This window comes from Musca autumnalis, unplaced genomic scaffold (genome assembly GCF_047663935.1).
Source record: "Musca autumnalis isolate F117 unplaced genomic scaffold, ASM4766393v1 scaffold_3, whole genome shotgun sequence".
Classification (NCBI taxonomy): Eukaryota; Metazoa; Arthropoda; class Insecta; order Diptera; family Muscidae; genus Musca; species Musca autumnalis.
Window position 1 is genome coordinate 262,542,765 of NW_027411866.1, and position 18,335 is coordinate 262,561,099.

The window sequence follows — 18,335 nt, forward strand, 5'->3', positions numbered from 1 at the left end:
CATTTATTGGTTCTGAGCACAACTTTTATCTATCAAAATTTATTATTATGATGTATCAACGATAAAATCATTTTTTATTTTTCATTTGTTAGAATTAATACAATATATAGATAATTTTACGATAATTTTCCAAATAAAGTTGTAAAGTTCTATATTTTTATATTTTTGATGATTATTTCAATTTACAACAACTTGTGAAAATTCATGTTCGATCAGCTGCGCATATGCATCTACCTTGATCATTGTGATATGTTTGAAATCAACAAAAAATGAGTGTGAACACCGAGGTGTATTTCAGGATTTCGTGAAATCCAGTGGATTTTGGAGCGCTAGTGTAAACTTGGCATAAGTCTTCTTTTGTTATGTGAAAATTATATTTCTAATGCCTCCAAGTTAGTTTATTTTGCATTTTCAAATCCATCAGATAGTAAAAGAACACATGTAATAATGGCCCATAGTGGTAAAACTGTTTTTTGTTGGAACAATTTATTGATGCATCTACCTAAATAATTGCATAATGTCAATAACAGTAAAAAATGACAACCCTGCTTTTGAAAGAATAGCCATAACAAGAAAAAATTGTAATCAGCTGTTAGCTGTGGCCTACCTTATACATTAGCTTCGTTCCAGTACTTTTTTAATGGTAAAATGTTCAAAAGAGAAAACTGTCAAAAATGAGTTCAACGCACACATTTTTCCAAAATGTACGGGAACGGAAAAATGGCAGAAACGTCAAAAAATCTGGAACAAATGTCAACGTCGGCGTGTCAGCGAATCGGAAGCCGGCAAACATGTTGCACATTTTTGCTCGCTCAAATTTGTCGTGTAAAAAGTTTCTAAAGAGAAAGCAATTCAACGCCATTTTAGTTCAAAGAGAAGTGAACATTTTCCAATTTTTTTGGTGTACGGGAACGCATTTCGGGGAAAAATGTTCAAAATGTGTTAAATGTGTAAAAACTTTTTAGTTCTGGAACGAAGGTATTATTGTACCATGCGTGTATCTACGAACTTAGTCGAAGGTCAAAAAAGAGTGGTTTCATTGAAACTTTTAGGTATTTATAGATCGAGTTCTGCTATAATCTACTAATGTTTACTATTTTTTTTTTTTTTCGATAACAAAAAGGGAAAAATTCTATCGTAGTAAAAAATAGTAGCTTCTTGCAGGTTCTGGAACAGAGCAATAGTTTTTGATAAAAAAAAGTTACATGTACAATTTCCGCAAACATTGTATTGTTAGTCCCGGTCCACACTAGCTTGAATCTCATCTGGATTTCATTTGACGTTTAACCTATGGATTTGACAGTTGAAATCGAGTGGATTTCGTAAATGTAAACCAAGCATAAGGGCCATTATTTGGTCTGTTCCTTTACTTTTGAAAGTGGTAAAACCGGCAAAAGTAGCAAAAGTTGTAATCTGCTTCTATATGAATTGTATGGTGTCTGAAGTAAAGGAACACTTTTCGAGTAAAAAGTTGTAAAACTTGAAGATTCTTGCACGTAAAGGAACAGAGCTATTATATGTGTTCTTTTACTATCTGATGGATTTCAAAACGCAAAATAAACCAATTTGTAGGCATTAAAAATATAAGCTTCGTTCCCGTACTTTTTAATAGTAAAACTCGTAAAAGAGAGAACTGCAAAAAAATTGTTCCCACACACAAGTTTTTTGAAATAGTTCGGGAACGGAAAAATGGAAAATACGTCAAAAAAACTGTAACAAATGTCAAAGTCGGCGTATCAGCCAATCAGACGCCGGCAACCATGTTACTATTTTTTTACTCGCCCAAATTTGTCGTGTAAAAAGTTTTTAAAGAGAGCGTCATTCAGCGCCATTTTTGATTAAAGAGAAGTGAACATTTTACCACTTTTTTGTGTACGGGAACGCTTTTTCGAGTAAAATGTGTAAAAGTCGTAAAAATTGTAAAAACTTTTTAGTTCTGGAACACAGCTATAATTTGTACATTGAAAGTTAATGTTAAGCTGGGTACACATTGTCAGTTTTGAATGACAGTCTTGTTGTTGCTTGCTAGTGTGGCCGTTCATTTTTGTCATTAATCATGCAACCACAAAATATTTTGTGGTTGCTGGATGGTTGGACAGTTATCGATAATTGCAAAAAATCGTCATTCAAAACTGACAATGTGTACTTGTTGTGTATTTATATTGAAAAATGAGCACGCGTTGATTAATGTTTAAATAATACTTTATTTATTAAATAACTAACAACAAAGATGAATATAAAAATGGAGTCGAACGTTTTGATCTGGTTGATAGTTGAAATCGAAGTGAACAAGTTAATAATAACTAGTAAGTAAAATGGCTGTTACTAAAAATGTAACGAATACTAATTAGTACAAAAGATACATTAGCATTGAGTAGAAAAACTTAACATTGCAGGGTTGCCATCAAATATCAATACATCATGAAATACACCACAATCTCCCAGGCTTAAAAAGTGCTTTGCCCGAATGGTAAACGAACAGGTCTTCTTTACAACTCAATCGCATTGAATATTCAGGAGCTGCAGGAACATTTGAAGAATCTGAAGAGTTGACAATATTAATTACATTTTGATTTTTGTTCGTCGAATTATTCTCAGAATGTGTTGAATTTGTCGAATTGATGTTGCTTAGTGAAACGAAAAGTTGATAGTTTGCAATTAATTATTTTAAAACTGATTTGTGGTTCATTGCTGTGCTGTTTTTGGTTTCTTCCTCGCTTTCTCCCCGAATTAATTGTTGCAATTTTGACTGAAAATGTTGTTTTTGTTTCGATTGTAAACTGAATGTTCCAAATCGGCATCATTGAAATTGATATTTAAGTGGCGTATCCAAGTACGGCCCACTACTGCTGGATACTTTGAATCGACAATGTATATTTCTTCTATTGATTTTCTGTTTTTATATTGCACTTGAATGGTAACAACACCCATTGGCACAAACACTTCACCGGTATATGAACGAAGTTCAATGCTGGATTTCCGTACCGGATTATTTATTTTCAGTTTTTGAAATTGATTTTCCGGTATTAGGGTATATGCGGCACCAGAATCCAACTCGAAACATTGATTTTTTCCTTCAATTTTTATTTTTGTGTAAAAATTTTCAATATCCTCTGTTGCTGTTTGTTTATGTTTTTGCACTTGATTGATACCAAAAAAATCACTAGTGTCATGTGTATGTGATGAGCTACTATCGAACAGCTGATTGCAATTATCGATCGAATTTGTATATTTATCGATTTTTGTTTTCCTTTGATTGATTTTCTCCTGAATGCACACTTGTTGTAAATGGCCGACTCTCCCACATAAACGGCACTTTAAGGTATTTTTGTTTATTTTGCACTCATTAGCGAAGTGATTTGTCTGTCCACAACGCACACACATACCATTAAGTCCCAATTCGCTGTAATTAATTTTACTTTGTGTTCTTCGGTTGTTATGATGGGTTTGATTGCGGCTTCGAATCTTGTTGATTTGGCGGCTTTCTTGAACTTGGTTGATTTGTGTTGATGTGTTTTGAGAGATAACCATATTGTTGATTTTTGCTGCTTCGATTGTTGTTGCTTTTTCAACAATCTGTGTAAATGTTGCCTCGGGCGTTTGAAGTAGTTGCTCGCGTATATAATCATCTCTTAAGCCTCGGATGAATTGAGAGCGCAAAAATATTTCTGCCACTGATTTTTTGCATTGACACACAAACATACATGCACTGGCTCGCTGTTGAAGAATTGCAACAAATTCTGATATGGTTTGATTTTCATTTTGAATTTCACAAAGAAACTTGTGTTGCTCCACCAAAATATTTTTCTTCGGACAAAAATGAGAAGTTAGAAATTGAATGATTTCGTCGTACTTCAAATCACTAACGTTTCTTGGGGCAGCTAAAGTAGATAGAGTTGAATATACAGGTGAACCGATATATTGTAACAAAAGCTTTGCACAGGTCGCTTTGTCGTCGAACACTCCTTTCAGCTGCAAGTGAAGCTCCAACCGTTCCTTGTACGTTTGAAAATTTTCGGTTTTAGGTTCGAAGGCATCGAAATTTGTAATTATTTGCACATTGGTGGATGTCGAAGTTGAAGCTTGTTGCTGATTTTGCATTGCTGTTGCCATTGTTGTAATGGCTTCCAACAGTTTCGCCAATTGATTTTGATCCATTTTAGGTTATGGATTTTGTTGAAGTTGAAAATAGATATTTTTTTCACAAAATCTTATTGAGAACTCTTTGAACTTGAGTTTATCCTCGTCGCCAACTTTGTTGTGTATTTATATTGAAAAATGAGCACGCGTTGATTAATGTTTAAATAATACTTTATTTATTAAATAACTAACAACAAAGATGAATATAAAAATGGAGTCGAACGTTTTGATCTGGTTGATAGTTGAAATCGAAGTGAACAAGTTAATAATAACTAGTAAGTAAAATGGCTGTTACTAAAAATGTAACGAATACTAATTAGTACAAAAGATACATTAGCATTGAGTAGAAAAACTTAACATTGCAGGGTTGCCATCAAATATCAATACATCATGAAATACACCACAGTACTGTACTTTAAGAAGCTCCTCCTTGAAATTCACTCATCACTTTTAACTTTCAGTTAACCGGAACGCTATAAATCTATTTGGTAAATCCAAACTATAACAAAAGAAGACTTCCCTGTAGGAAATGTCAATAGTGAATCTATACTGACTTACTACTGGCATTGTCAACAGTACTACTGACAAACTGTAGACAACTAATGTAATTTCCTATAGACATTTTGTATGAACGTGTCATTCGAAAGTCAGTACTGACAATGGAACTAGTATGTCAATAGTAAGTCAGTAATTCCTCAGGAACCATGTGTTGACATTGGAGGTAGTGAGTCAATATAGACATTGGAGGTAGTGAGTCAGTATAGACAATGGAAGTAGTGAGTCAGTATAGACATTGGAGGTAGTGGGTCAATAGTACCAGATTTTCAATACTAAATTTTTTAGCTTATTTTGGAACTTTTCATAGATATAACATCTATATAGTACGTTTAGAGGTAGTTTACACTATCTATCAATAGGTCTGTACGATAACTCAAAAGTTTGTACAAATTTGTACAAACTTTTACAAAATGCTGTTCGATAACAAACTTGTTCAGTGAAAGAACACTGGGAGGTGTTGCAAGTACTCGCAAGAACTTGCAAATACTTTTTACTTGCGAAGTTATCGAACAGACCTAATGTCATATGACACGAAATAAAAACATTCCATATCTACCCACGGAGGCAATGTGGAGACGTAATTTTATTACGTTTTTGCTGGGGTGGACGCACAGAATAAATGGCGTAAGGAAAATCTCCAATATTCCACATATTAGTGAATATTTAACGATGGAAAATTTCATGTCATATGACATTTACATATAGTGTAAACTACCCCTTAATAAGAAGATGAAGCTACACAATTGTTTAAATACTATATTTCATTAAAGAATAAAACAAATAATAATGAAAATGCTAAAAATGTACAAATTGCGTATTACTGTATTTTTATCTTTTTAAATGGCTAAGCCAAAGATTCCACATAAGTAAAAATTAGTAAATAAAGACAATGTTTTCAAGGCCGCTTAAACATTTTAACATATCATTAATAAAAAACGTTTTCGTTTTATTTTCTTGGCCAAGTCGCACCAATGACTTGTCTGCTTAAAATAGTTCTTCTTCTGTTGCACTTAACGTTTTATCAGGCGATTCGCTGAATGTTGATATAACATCTAGGAATTGAAAAGAATAAACATGTATAAATAAACATAAATAAAAAATATGTCCTTAAATTTGCTTGCCTATTACAGCTGTATATCATTGGAAAAATCTCACAATCGATTTTTGCCAAATAATTCTTCAACATTGTAATTCATTATTATATTTAGTTGCATTCAGCATTTCCAGCGAGACGGGACAATATATACATCAGGCTCCACAATCTTCTCTAAAGGTTCCACATAATGTCTAATTGTCGAAATTTCACCACAAATGTTGTTAGTCGCCTCAGAATTCGTACTTTGCTATAAAATTGTTTATTTTTCACATGTCTTTTATATTTTCTTTTGGTCATACTTGTTATTGAAATTACATGCTTTAAGTTTTCACGATATTTTATTGATTTTTACAAAAACAATTTTTTCACCAACCGCAAAAATTATTTTACGCCAAACAATTAAGAAAATTAAAAAAGATGCTTCGTTGGGCTATCATCTGTCAATATACTCTGTGATTCTTCTTATTAAGGTAAAGGTATCAATAGTTGACAACCTGGTGACAAAGTGTTGACTTTGTCACCATATTAGTAGACAAAGTGGCGACATGTCAACACATGACCCCACACTTCCTACAGGGTTATAATAATGAGGGTAAGTATTTTTATTCTGATACATACAGTTAAGTCCAATTTACATATGCATATTAAATGACTTCGTTTTAGGAAATCCTAGAATCAAATGAAGTGTATTTACATCTGTTTTTTTGCGTCATTTGCTTACGCACACAATCGCACATACACACTTATACAATAACACAAACACAGGCACACAATATATTTATTCAGAAAAATAGGAATTTCATAACACAAATGTGTATCAAATAACTTAAATTAATTCCAAAAACAAAAAAACATAATTTTGCAAGTTTTTTAATCATTTATTTTCACTTTTGTCATCGTTTGAGTATTTTAGTTTTTCTACAACACACACAAACAAAGACATCATAAAACAGTTGCATTTTTTCGTAGTTTATGACAAAAAACAGGGCTGCTTATAATATTATGGTGTTTTCGTGCGTTGTTTAGAATAAATGACGCAGCTATCGTAATTTATTTTTGTATGGCAAATAACGCAAAATGTTGCCTGTTTTAGCAAATAAATGACGAATCAGCTCCAAATGACGCAAAAGTTGCTAATGTAAATTGGACATTTGTCAACTAAAGCTTCGTTCCCGAACTTTTTAATAGTAAAACTCGTAAAAGAGAGAACTGTAAAAAAATTATTCTCACATAAAAGTTTTTTGAAATAGTTCGGGAACGGAAAAATGGAAAATACGTCAAAAAAACTGGAACAAATGTCAAAGTCAGCGTATAAGCCAATCAGACGCCGGCAACCACTTTGCTATTTTTTTACACGCTCAAATTCTTCGAGTAAAAAGTTTTTAAAGAGAGCGTCATTCGGTGCCATTTTTGTTTAAAGAGAAGTGAACATTTTACAACTTTTTTGTGTATGGGAACGCTTTTTCGGGTAAAATGTTTAAAAGTGGTAAAAATTGTAAAAACTTTTTAAACTTTTTAAATTGTTGCAAACGACGAATTTTTAAAAATTTAAGCTCTGTTCCTTTACGTGCAAGAATCTTCAAGTTTTACAACTTTTTACTCGAAAAGCGTTCCTTTACTTCAGACACCATACAATTCATATGGAAGCAGATTATAACGTTTGCTACTTTTGCCGGTTTTACCACTTTCAAAAGTAAAGGAACAGACCATTAATTACAAGAAATTCGTTCAATAATCCCGGTCCACACTAGCGTGAATTTCATTAAAAAATTTCATGAAATTAGGCGTTCTTAAATCGAATTCCCCACTACAGCAATTTTATGATTTTACTCTACTATGGAAGTCGATCTAGAGACGCATAATTTCATGCAATTTTTTCAATGAAATCACTCTAGTGTGGACCGGGACATAAGGTTGGGTTTTTTGTACATACATTTAGGCAACAAATGTATTGCAAAAACCAAAATTGTAGAAAATTTCATATTAATTGTTCGTTCCTTAATGAGTTGTCTATCCACTTTGGACATTCATTGGAGCATTAATGAGCTTAGTTAAACCAAAAATTAACCCATTTCGTACTTGGTGTTCGATTTTTCGAACAGTAAAATCACCTTTTTTCAAAAAAATATTTATGGATGAAAAAGTTTAAATTTTAAACAAGTTTTGGTATATGTGTAAAGTCTAATCTGTCAGCAAATAAAAAAAAATTGTTCCCTTGAAAACCCCACCTCCCCCTCGATGTTAAGGCTAGATTTTTAAAACCTATATTTTTGGATCTTTTTTAAATTAATTTTAAAAAATTATAAAAAAAAATAAAATTAAAAAAGTAATCATGGGGAATTATTGCCAATATATGTAGCCGTTTCACAAAATATAGAGAACTTGATTTACATGCGCAAGCGCGACTTTACAGATGTGCAAAGTTGACTGTTCGAAATTTCGAACGCTGGTACTTAACCTACATATCGATGAGTATATCAAAACGTGGAAATTTACTTACAAATTGCGGGGAAAAGTTATAATAGCACCATATAAGACAAAATACTCGGTATGTTCCACTCTAAGGATACTAGTTCCCCAATTTTTAGTAAATCTTGATCCTTCGTTGGAGGATGTTTTTGGAGTTTTTTGTTAAATTGGACCCAACAATTTTATGAGGGTTGATATCAGGATGTTGGCCCGATGTATTTAAGAGCTTTGTGTTGTTATATTATATCGGTAAGTTACACAAATAAGATTGACATGTTAGGATCTGGTCTTTGGAATGGTAGTAGTTGACTTTGTTTGAGCTTTCGGGATCGATTTTTCTGACTTTCAGACTAATGACTATTAGATATTTGTTAATGATGTCAGTGGGGATGTCTTTTTAATTTTTTGGATTTATTATGATAACAGAGGATAATATTGTTACGAATGTAACTGATAGGTTTAAGTTAGTTTAGTTTAATTTCCGTTAATTTAAAAATTTGAATTGTAACGTAAAGTTTTTATTACGCAGTTACTTTATTTAAGCAACAACAACTACCATGTAGAACTCTCTTCATTATTCTAGATGTTACTTTACCTTTCATTAATGTGCTTTTATTTTGTTTTGCCATGTAATTATTGTTTAGTTTGTTACTTCTTTGCACTTGTTTGTTGTTGTTACGTCATTACTGTGCTTGTCGTCCAATTGTATTCCCCCATGTATGTATGTGAGTATGGTTGTTCGCTTAGTGCGAATGTGCGTCTGTGTGTTCGCTGCACAGATTCGAGATGTTGCCATATGTGTTCTGGAGGACTCTAGAACAGGGAGACTTTGGGGTATAAATACCGGGGAAATGGCAATGACGTAGTAGATGTGTTTTAAGCGTTGAACTGAACAGATCGGTTAAATAAGAGCTGCGTGCTAACTAGAGACTTGCTGTGTGCTCTGTAATTAAAGTCGGTTCTGAATAAGTGTAATAAAGTAAATAAAGCATTGTAGAAACGTAATCTAAAACGAACCCTGTTTTATTTGGTACAAATCGTATCGGGGAATAAAACAACGTCTACACGGAGATTAGTTAAATCTAATTCCGTAACAATATCTATACACTTAGTAAAAATTAAATCATATTAATACCATTGAGAGACGAAATAGTGCTCTGTCGTAGGTCGTTTCAAAATACTACACTGGTGTCAATTTTTTCCATATACTTTCCAGAGGTATTTCGATGTTCTCAAAGCCAAAATCTGACTGTTTTGCATTGTTCTATTACACTGTGCAACATTTTTAAGGTGATCTTGTGCAAACAATTCGAACTGAGGATTTTTTGAAAGTACAGACCCAAACGGGTTTTGTTGTGTCAGATCCAGCTCGGATTTTATGGCCCCATCGAAACATGGTTACGTATTGAGTTTTTAAAGATATTCGGGGCTATATCTCTGAAACCAATGCGAATCTTCTTCTGACCTCTGAAGCAAATTTTTAGATCAGGACAAGAATAAAATATTTGGAGAAATAGTGAACTCGAAAAACTACATTTATTGCCTCAAATTTCAAAATATATGCAAAAACTACACAATTTTTATATATTTCGCACCGTATCTCCAAAACCGTTAATTTTTTCTGAATATTTTCTTTCGAAAAAATATTCCCTAGAATGTAATACACAACTCTTCAGAACATGCCATTGTTGTAAAATGCCTCTATGCCGTTGGTTTATGTACATTTTCAAGGACGATTTAAAAAAAATGCCAATAATGTTGTGAAATCCGAAACGCGAGAATAAGCTGTTGGTGTGAACTGTGTTTGAAATACGTGTTGTAAAAGATATGATGCAAAATACCGCTGAAACAACATGAAGTAAGCATTTTAGAGTTTCAGAATGATTTTTGCAAAAGGTTACTTGGTTCAACTCCCAATAGTTTAGCCGATACTGACCAGAATTTCAGCAATTATGTAAAATTTTCTATATTTTATAGATTTTGATGCCCTAGATGGAGTTTTTCTTATGTGATTCTTTTAAAAAATAAGTTCCACTAGTTTAGGGCTACAATATTGCTAAAGACAGACAGCAAGGCCAAATTCCTATTCGTTTCTGAGATAAAGGCCTGATAAATGCAAAAAAGTGTAGATTTAACCCGGTTTAGATGAGGCCATAAAGTCCGAACTGGATCTGACAGGACAAAACCCTACTAGGGGTTTGGTAGTCTAAATATGTACTTTCAAAAAATTCATACTAGAAGTTGTTTGCATTTTTAGTGTTGCATAGTGTTATCCTACAATACATTCTTTGCATACTTGCCTGTGGCCGATTCGTCATTTTTTATTGTTAATATGGTCCCATGCGTTTTTTACCTGTCTGAAGACCCTCCATTACGGCTTTGATTATCACAGAACTTTATCACATTCAATACTGTTAGCCCATTATTAGCCGCAAAAGTCATAAAAATGCATAATGACCGCAAAAATTTGCAAAAATTTTGTAGTTTTATAGTACTGATTTTCCCGTTGCAATATATTTATTGTCACTCCAAAATTTTTTGTAGGATTACTTGTTTAGCCACTACAAATAACTGGTAAACGAGTGACTAGGTAAAAACCATTGCCATCCCAGGACAATATATAGAAACTATTCAGACTTGTTACAGACAACATTTCACGTCATCTTTAGTAGTGGGTGACGTTATATTTTCAGATGAGGCTAAAATTGTTTTGTACTATCACGATGGACCTCAAAAAGTATTGCGAAAACCACTTACAACCATGAAAACAAAAAAAAAAAATTAATACATAATAGCCCTGTTCCTTTACGTGCAAGAATCTTAAAGTTTTACCACTTTTTACTCGAAAAGTGTTCCTTTACTTCAGACACCGTACAATTCATATGGAAGCAGTTTACAACTTTCACTACTTTTGCCGGTTTTACTATTTTCAAAAGTAAAGGAACAGACCATATGTAAAGTTGGGAAATATGTCAATTATGGTATGGGGTTGTATACCAAGCTGTGACTTTGGTAAGGAGGAAACAATGACAGAGAAGGTTTATTTGGGTGTTTCAAAAATGATTTAAGCGACAGCGTCAAGAAATGTGGACCTGTTGACCCTTAAAATTCAAACAAGTTGCAATATAAGTAGTAAAACAGCGACCCTAAGCATAAATCTTATTTATGTATGACTTAGTTGTAATACAACTGCACAAAAGTCATTGACATTCTAGTCCAAAATCTACATATTAACATTAACCCGATCGACAATTCATGGGTACACCTGAAGAAAAAATTCGGGAGTAGGCCGCCCATTAACAGGAGGTACTAAATAAATTGCATTAAAGAAGAATGGAATATCATTGGAATATGATATTCCGAAACTTATTTATTAAATTCAGAGACTTTTACAAGCTGTTATTGATACTCAAGGTGGGCATACGAAATATTAGAACCAACTTTTCGAAAATACCGCGAAAGATTAAAATGTTGTGAATTTTGCTGAGTTGTTCTTCTTTTTGTTAATTTTAAGAAAAATTTTAGTAAAATTTAGCTACTTTTTATTTTCTTTTATTAATACACATCTATAAGAATTAAACTGTTAACAAAAATATTGATAATTACATTTATTTATAGCCATGGTAGAATCATTACAAGGTAGGGCATAGAAAACAGCTGATTACAATTTTTTTCTATTGGTTTGCTTATTCTTTCAAATCAGCATACAAAAATTGTGTATATACAGTGACACAGAAAAGTATACATACACTCTACAAAAATGCGGTTTGGCTAAATCGTTGCGTTTTTTACAGCAACAACTGCACTGTGTGGCTCCTTGGTGACGAAATAACCATAATTACACAAATTTATTTTAATCTAATGCGTATATTTAATGCAATTTAAGAAATTCAATTTTCACAACACAGAAAAGTATACATACACCCCAAGGAAATACGAATATTATCGCAAAATTTATGAAATTAATATCAAAATTTATAAATTTTTTAGTTTTGGCGAATGTCTCTGGTTGTCTGAGATATATTTTAGAGAAAAGAAAATAATTTTTGTGGGTCAAATGTCGTTATTTAGGGACAAATTTCTTACATACCTCGTTAAAGCTGACCGTTGCTTAATTTTTTGCGTTTTTAGGTATTGTACTTTATAAAAAGCACAAAATTAGTTTCAGATTGTAAATCTTGAGACCCAAGAAAGCTTTGGAGTTGTTATTGAGAAAAATATTCCTTGCTGGACGTCGATTAATGCACGTTTTTCCTCAAATTTCTCAGGAAGTTAATATATTCCGCGGAATTCCTGGCGTAAATTACATACAAAATGCATTTAATTGCCTTGTAATATGGTCTGATACAATCCTTGGGCGTTAATTGAATCAGAAATGTGACATATTTTGTTAAAAACCTGTTCCCAAAGCTTCTGAAGCTACAAAATATAAACACTACCAAAAAAGCATTTAATTTGCACTGTGAACAACGTGGTTTTCGTATTATGAACGTTACCGTTACTATAGGCGCGAAACGTTTCGTATATTGTACATTTCTGTGTCAATTGATGCCCCAGGATTGTACCCGACAATATTACAAGGCAATTCAAGGCCATCTATATGTAATTTGCACCAAGAATTCCGCGGAATCTATTCACTTCCTGCGAAATCTAAGGGAAAACGTGCATTGATCGACGTTCAGGAAGGTATATTACGCACAAAAACAACTTCAAAGCTTTCTAGGGTCTCAAGATTTGCCATCTGATACGAATTTTGTGCTTTTTATAAAGTACAATACCTAAAAACGCAAAAAATTAAGCAAGGGTCAGCTTTAACGAGGTATATAAGAAACTTTTCTGTGTTGTGAAAATTGAATTTCTTTAATTGTATTAAATATACGTATTAGATTAAAATAAATTTGTGTAGTTATGATTATTTTGTCATCAAGGATCCACGCAGTGCAGTTGTTGCTGCAAAGAACCCAACGATTTAGCCAAAACTGCATTTTTGTAGGGTGTATGTATACTTTTCTGTGTCGCTGTATGTGTATGGTTTTGAAAAATATGACAAAATATTTTATAGATATTAAAATTCAGTCGAAATGAAAATTGTTATTATAACATTTATTATTTATATTTATTACAACATTGTGATGAAACAAACTTTTGAACATATACAGAAGCTGACTCTCTAAAGAAAACTAATGCTAAGTTTACATTTACGAAATCCACTCGATTTCAACTGTCAATTCCATAGCTCAAACGTCAAATGAAATCTCACCTGGATGTCATTTGACGTTTAACCTATGGATTTGACAGTTGAAATCGAGTGGATTTCGCAAATGTAAACCAAGCATTAGCCTCCTATTCATTTTTCGCGTTTTTAGTTAATGATAGAAAATATCAAATAAACAGTACAACCTGTTGTATATTCAGTTATCGTAATTCTGACAGAATAAGCAAATACACCCAGGCCTTGTTTTTCACAATTTGTTCGAACCTGACCTACCTTCCAAAATATTGTACCATGTTTATAGCAATAAAATTATGTTTTATTTAAAATTATGTAATAATTGTTTTTGCAATAATTAAGTTGACTAATGGGTACTTTACACGATATGTTATTTTACATATGGGTTGTCACTTTGCATATACATTTTGAATATAAAAAGTGACAACCCACATGTAAAATACATATCATGTGAAGTACCCAAGGCATTTCGACCAGGTAGTGGCGTCGACATATTTGTAATATGTTATGTCAAAATTTTCTTTATGTTGTTGGGGAAATTACAACAAAAATAATTTTTTTATAAAGGGATTTGACACTTCATATTCGAACAGCTGGTGTGATACCACTACCTTGGTAATTGTGCCATGAAAGTACCCATAACTGTACATTCATCATGGTACAAATACACAGGTAGCCGCATCGGCAATTGTTGGTAATATAAGATGTCAAAATTTGACATCAATTCAATGCAATTGACACATTATGTTACCATCAGCTGGCTTTATAATGCTACCTGTATTATTGTACCATGACATTCATTAATGTCATGTTCACACGAGCGCTTCAATTACGTTGTTCGCCTGTCGAACGACGTACACGAATTAACCCGTTTCCACGACACCATTCGTAATTAACAGAAACATAAACAAAATTTCCTTCATATTTTTTTCATTGTTTTCACGAAAATTTGAACCGAAAACACATAAAATATACATTAAATGAATAGGAAAAACAGTAGACTTTCCTTCAAATGTATCTTTTATATTTATCTACACACATTTCATTTATTTTTTATAAATTCTGAATAATTTTTATTTTCAATATATTTTTATATTTTTCTATTTTCATAATTAAAGAGAGGTAGAGAGAGACATGTCAAAACAATGTTTGTGTATACAGACTTTCAGTTATTTGTTTCCTTTTTGTTTCTGATTTTTTACGCGATTTTGAACTAATGGACAAGAAATGTGTGTGGAATTAAAAAGGAAACACAACCATCTTCCTTCTGCATCTATATAAAACGTTTAGTTCATTAATTTTCATTCATATTTTTCCTTTGTTCTAAAAGTTTTTGTGTTTTCAACAAATTTTTCAATTTTGAATTTAGACATGTCATAATTATTATTTTCGATAAATTCTCTCATTTGTTAGGGATGGGACATATTTTATCGTTGTTCGGAGAGTATTTCTACTTGAACAACATAGAAAAATCTTCGTTCGTTCTCAGAATTTTGTATGGGGAATCAAGTAATTTATTCGTATTTGAGGGTCGAACGACGAATAGAGAACGAACGACGTACCGTGGAAACGGGCTATAATGTACATGGTACAATAATACAGGTAGCATTATCATGCCAGCTGATGGTAACATAATAGCTCTGTTCCAGAACTAAAAAGTTTTTACAATTTTTACCACTTTTACACATTTTGCGTTCCCGTACACAAAATTTATATGAAAATCGTTTACGACTTTTACAACTTTTACGACTTTTACCACTTTATAAAGTACGGGAACAGGCCAAATGTGTCAACTGCATTGAATTGATGACAAATTTTGACCCCTTATGTTACCAACGATTGCCGATGCGGCTACCTGTGTATTTGTACCATGTTAATGTACAACCACAGTAAGACTATGTTTACATTTACGAAATCCACTCGATTTCATCTGTCAATTCCTTTGTGTATACGTCAAATGGAAACTCATCTGAAATCGATTGGATTTCATTTGACGTTTGAGCAATGGAATTGACAGTTGAAATCGAGTGGATTTCGTAAATGTAAACATAGTATAACGCGGAATATGTTTGATTATATGTAAAAGAAGATCTAATAGTACGTTTATATATAACCGGATTTAACAAACTCACTGGTTTTCAAATGTCAATTCCATTGGTTATACAATCCGTTTCATGTCAATAGCACATTTCAAATTGCTTTTTGTTTAGTCGATATCCGTGGAATAACCTCGGGGAAGTTTATTTATGTATCTTGGTTTGTAATTTTATTAAGTATCTTTCAACAAAAAGTTTGGCTTCGATAACGTACCGTTATAATTTTTTGTAAAATTAAGATTTTTTAAAATGACCTCGAGCTTGATTTAATGAAAACAACATTGTATAACAAAAAGGTCGAAGAAAATTCAATATTTAACTAAAATTGGTATAAATAAAAGCTATTTCAAGTTTAAAAAGCTAAAATTGGTCGAACTATGACTTTAATACCGGGGAAATAAGACCTTCTGAAAGCTGTGCACTTTAATTGCCTATAATACGTTAAAAATTTGGCATAAATTGACTAAGAAGAGTTTTATACAAAAACTAAAGGAAAACGAAGGAATGGCGCAAAATAAACTTGAAATTCAACTGTAAATTGGGTACTTTTGATCGAGAAACTTCAAATTCCTACGACTCCTATTACATAATACGGCTCAATGTTAGCATTAAGATATGTTAATCATTAAAATATCAGGTGATTGTTATTGCTCTGAGTCTGGGGCAACGTACTATAAAGAAAAAATAAAAAATAATTAAAAATATTAAGTTACAGTGTTTTACTTATAATTGCACTAAAATCTAGAAAATAGTACTTCGTCATAAAGGAATCTCTCAAATAAACGCTTGCCATATAATATGGTCGCACAAGATTACAAACCAAGATATATAAACATTCCCGAGGTTATTTCACGGAAATCGACTAAAATGAAGTAACAAAAAGCATTTTGAAATATGCTATTGACATGAAACGGTGTGTATTTCAAATAAATCTTCATAAAGAAGGTAAACCCTGCAAAAGGCTATAATATAAACATGGCCTAATAGTGTTTTATAAAAATTTGTACCAGATACATTTTGTCATATTTTCAACTAAAGTTCTCAAATTTTGTAACTAATTTAAAGTACATGGATATAACATGCTCATCTTAATGTTTATTTATTAATTTTTACTTGTCCCAAAAGCCATCAAATATTTAATTTTTCTCAAAAATCATAATAAACATACGATTAACGTTATGTTTAGTGCTCCGCAGTCGGACATTTCCTACTAATTTTCGTTTTTTAATTTGTATTTATTAAAAAAAACAAAATATTTAATTTTCCTAACAAATCATAATAAACTCATGTGTGGTGCCATGGCAGAACTACCAGGTAGTGGTATCACACCAGCTGATCGAATATGAAAAGTCAAATCCCTTCATAAAAAAATTATTTTTGTTGTAATTTCCACAACAACATAAAGAAAGTTTTGACATAACCCAGCAAAAAGTTTGCATCCGCGGATGCAGTTAAATCACTAGAACAATTGCCGCTGGAGTACATCTTTTCCTATGAATTCACCTATGAATTTTACAAGAGAGCGCGCAGCTAGGATGCACTCCATTTTGCTTCCACGGCACACAGCTAGGATGCAGTCCATTTTCGATCCAAATCACAGCCTTTGATGTAGTATTTTGGATTGAATTTAAATGCAGTCTAAAGATGCATAAAATGCAAGCCATTGCATTAAGTGCTTCTAAAATGTATCGAACGGAGTGCATTTTTCATAACTCCCTGTGGACTACATCGAAAGATGTATTGAAATCATAACTCTGCATTGCAGTACTTCCAAACTTTTTTGCTGGGAACATATTCAAAATTTTACGATGCCACTACCTGGGTAATTGTGCCATGTGTGGTACATAACCTTAAGCATAGTACACACGGTCCAACAAAACTGACAGTCAACGTACTTTTACGGCAATTTTCTGGCAAATAAAAACTTTTTGTTAGCTAAAAATGATTTAAATACAACATTTAAGGTATAATTTAGTGATTAGGAAAGTAATTATTCAGCTAGACTTTGATATTAACGAAATAGACCTCGATGACTGTCAGTTTTGTTGGACCGTGTGTACTATGCTTTAAGCGGAGTACACACGATCAGTTTTGACTGTCGATTTTTCGAAAATATCGATAAGTGTCAAACTGTCCAGCAACCACAAAATAGTGTGGTTGCCTGATGACTGACAAAAATGAACGGCCACACTGGCAAGCAACCGATTATTTGAGCAAAACTGACAGTCAAAACTGATCGTGTGTACCCCACTTTAGGGTTTTGCACGTGGTACACTACGATTTTTAGTTATCCGGCAAAAATCTAATCAGTAGTGGGATTCTCTAAATTAAATTAATTAAAATTAAATTTTTAATTAAAATTAAAATAATTATAAATTCGGTAATTAACGAAATGTGTCGGTAAGTTAGGACCAAAATAAAGTTGTTGTGAAGTATTACCGATAGCAACAGTGATCGAACAACAGCTGATCGAACTTGCTAAATGTTGCTGGGAAAAATTCTTTCAGTAACTTTTAGCAGTAGGTCTGTACGATAACCCAAAAGTTTGTACAAATTTGTAAAAAACTTTTACAAAATGCTGTTCGATAACAAACTTGTAAAGTAAAAGAGAGCGAATTTTGAGAAAATTGTGAGAGAATTTTGTTACTGAGAACTTACAAATATTTGCAAGCAAAATCAGTGTTCGAAAATAAACACTATGGTATCGTACCGTACCGTTCTGTACCGTACCAAGGTGGATAGGTAC

At 32.5% G+C, this 18,335-nt stretch overlaps 1 protein-coding gene across 1 annotated transcript; it reads right to left on the reverse strand.

The window, feature by feature from the left end:
• Nucleotides 1–2,730: 2,730 nt before the first annotated feature.
• Nucleotides 2,731–4,158, reverse strand: LOC141398499 (uncharacterized). Its single transcript, XM_073975786.1, has one exon. The coding sequence runs from the start codon at nucleotides 4,156–4,158 to the stop codon at nucleotides 2,731–2,733; it is 1,428 nt and encodes a 475-aa protein (XP_073831887.1).
• Between the last annotated feature and the right edge of the window lie 14,177 nt (nucleotides 4,159–18,335).

What these genes read in the sequence shown, in the direction of transcription:
- LOC141398499 (XM_073975786.1), bottom strand. Translation starts at nt 4,158, where the DNA reads ATGGATCAAAATCAATTGGCGAAACTGTTGGAAGCCATTACAACAATG.